The sequence below is a fragment of the Camellia sinensis genome, chromosome 9 (assembly GCF_055761805.1).
Source record: "Camellia sinensis isolate YWXY chromosome 9, ASM5576180v1, whole genome shotgun sequence".
Lineage (NCBI taxonomy): Eukaryota > Viridiplantae > Streptophyta > Magnoliopsida > Ericales > Theaceae > Camellia > Camellia sinensis.
The window spans coordinates 92152581-92155584 of record NC_138969.1 but is presented as its reverse complement, the minus strand read 5'-3'; the positions used below and the strand labels follow the sequence as shown (position 1 = coordinate 92155584).

General features: G+C 44.5%; 1 protein-coding gene across 1 annotated transcript; it reads left to right on the top strand.

Moving 5' to 3' along the window:
* The first annotated feature begins 790 nt into the window (after positions 1-790).
* On the top strand, positions 791-1397 carry LOC114312934 (uncharacterized). Its single transcript, XM_028259227.2, has 2 exons — positions 791-1234; positions 1344-1397. The coding sequence occupies exons 1-2, from the start codon at positions 791-793 to the stop codon at positions 1395-1397; spliced, it is 498 nt and encodes a 165-aa protein (XP_028115028.2).
* The last annotated feature ends 1607 nt before the right edge of the window (positions 1398-3004 follow it).

The window sequence follows — 3004 nt, the reverse complement described above, 5'->3', positions numbered from 1 at the left end:
TACAACATAATCGATGATGTGGCCCCACAATATTTGAAACATTGGTGCGAGTTTATTGGAGCGCAACGGGAATTTTTTTCAAATTGTAAATATGCCCGCCCAAAGAAAATAACGGGCGGGATTCCAAGTATTATATTATGCAACCCCGGAGACGACTCCAGTTACAAAGTGTTTTTGGAAAAACATGAACACGCCGGGCTCAAAGCGTGGACGTATCGAAATGCAGAATTCTATACAGTCAACGAGCCCCTGTTCGCCAGAACCAGTGAAGAAGAGGCATCGTAATGCCAAGAAGAAGGCCCAACGCAGGAAGATATTCCACTTCCAATGCGGCTGTTCGATATTCCATACAAACGGATGCATCGAACCACATACACTAGAGAGAGAGGACGCTGTCAGGGGTCTTTTACGATACTTTGAAGAACCCGATGTGGTTCAAAGCAATAGACCTCTCCAGACCGGGCAATCAGGAGGTCTACAAGATACAATGCCTATTCAACTACAACCTCTGGAAAGCATTGGGCGCGGCGCTTGCCTTTTTAGATTTTTAATCCTGACCGCAGATCTGGGCGCGGAGCGGAGACACAAGCCGACAACACGCCTCAAAATGCGGAATGGAGCACCAATCGGGGGACGACACGTGGCGCGGGGGGGAGCGTCCCAGGTAATATTAGTGGGACGCTCCAGGGCACCTATATAACTCACTCCCTAACTCTCTTCCACCAGTAAAGTTTTTCAGAGAGTGACTTGCGTCATCCGAGAGAGTAAGTGACGTCATCGAGAGTGAGTTATGGCATCAATGCGACGTCGTTTTAGAATCCAAAACAAGAACATATTCCTCTCGTATGCCCAGTGTTCTATTCCTAAAGAGAGATTGTTAGAGAAAATTAGAGCGTTGTTCACCACCAGGGGTCCAAATTATGTGAGGGTTGCACATGAATTACATGAGGATGGGCAACCACATCTCCATGCTCTTGTCCAGTTCCCATACCGTTTTCAGACGCAGGATCAACGGTTCTTCGACGTTACCCACGATCGAAATAGTCGCCATTTCCATCCAAATGTACAAGGGGCATACAACCAACAGAATGTGCTGGAATACATCTCCAAACACGGGGATTACACGGAATGGGGTGAATTCCGTGAGAGGAGCCGCTGCGCTAACCAGAATAACAAAGACAATATATATCGAGATGCACTTGCAGCCGGCACCAAGGACGAAGCACTAGCACTGGTACGAAATGGCGACCCAAAATGTTTCTGGTTAAATTATGACAAGTTGTCATCAAATTATGACCGGATTTCATTTAATCCACCATTGCCGTATGTTCATCCATTTACAGACACAGTATGGGTCGTTCCAACAGCAATACAGCAATGGGTTGGAGACAATATAAGAGACGAAGCCCAAAGACCGCATAGGCCCAAAAGTATTATAATTGAAGGCCCATCTAGAATTGGGAAAATATGTTGGGCCCGGTCTTTGGGACCACATAATTATTATTCTGGCCACATCGACTTGAGGGACCACAAGAACGACGCTTTCTACAACATAATCGATGATGTGGCCCCACAATATTTGAAACATTGGCGCGAGTTTATTGGAGCGCAACGGGATTTTTTTTCAAATTGTAAATATGCCCGCCCAAAGAAAATAACGGGCGGGATTCCAAGTATTATATTATGCAACCCCGGAGACGACTCCAGTTACAAAGTGTTTTTGGAAAAACATGAACACGCCGGGCTCAAAGCGTGGACGTACCGAAACGCAGAATTCTATACAGTCAACGAGCCCCTGTTCGCCAGAACCAGTCAAGAAGAGGCATCGTAATGCCAAGAAGAAGGCCCAACGCAGGAAGATATTCCACTTCCAATGCGGCTGTTCGATATTCCATACGAACGGATGCGTCGAACCATATACACTGGAGAGAGAGGACGCTGTCAGGGGTCTTTTACGATACTTTGAAGAACCCGATGTGGTTCAAAGCAGTAGACCTCTCTAGACCGGGCAATCAGGGGGTGTACAGGATAGAGTGTCTGTTCAACTACAACCTCCGAAAAGCATTGGGAATCCAGACGTTTACAGCGACAATGTATACGTGGCTGACAGCCCCTGGTCGCAGAAGCCTCTCGGAGACTGTATTTACCCAGCTTATTGCACGCAGGATGAGGACCAAATTATCCAGCTTTGGGATTATTAGTGTAGTTAATTATTGTCTCGCACTGACTATTGTACTCGACGAAATTTCATATTATGTAAAAGATTGGCGATGGGAAAATATTTATGTAAATTTTTATGATTAAATAAAAATGCAAGTTTATTGAATTTATGTGTCTTAATAAATTCGTTTTCTGAGAGTTCAGTTGTCAGTAGTTGTGAATTTAAAGGCAAGCGCAAGCTGATTGTGTAAACAGTTAACCTACGTATGGCCCACGCGTTGATTTTTCTACATCATGGGTGATTTGTTATTATTCTGTGCCATACGTTATACAGGAACCTGATTTAAACATGGTTAACTGTTCATGTTGACCCATGTCACGGTCAACATATTACGCCTATAAAATATAATCGATGTGATGCATTTTATGCAGGTTCCTGATCATCGATTATGGCGACTACTTTCCGATTTTCGCAACGGCGTCCATATACCGCCAGAACTAAATTAAATTTTAGTCGCCGTTGGACAACCTCCAGCAGATCTGCTGTTTCCGGTCAAAGTTATTTTAAACTACGGAAACATGGTTTGTACAAAAAAACAACGATTCACGTCTAAATCGTTGTGTGATTCCATCTGGAGGATTGACGATTTTCTCCCTTATGATGAGCCTCATTTTTTCCATTTTGATTTGCCGGAGGTTGGTACTGAAAGGGATGAACGACAATCCCGAAAATTGAAGTTGTTAGGACTCTATATCCAGGGTGTAGTTTTACGTCAAACTGGTGGTCTTTCCGAACTTGCTGCTGATACGCCTGGACTGGAAAGTGACATGCGTGATGCCCCTA

What these genes read in the sequence shown, in the direction of transcription:
- LOC114312934 (XM_028259227.2), top strand. Translation starts at nt 791, where the DNA reads ATGGCATCAATGCGACGTCGTTTTAGAATCCAAAACAAGAACATATTC. An exon ending in AGGACGAAGCACTAGCACTG is followed by an intron (nt 1,235 to 1,343) that starts GTACGAAATGGC and finishes ATCCATTTACAG; the next exon opens with ACACAGTATGGGTCGTTCCA.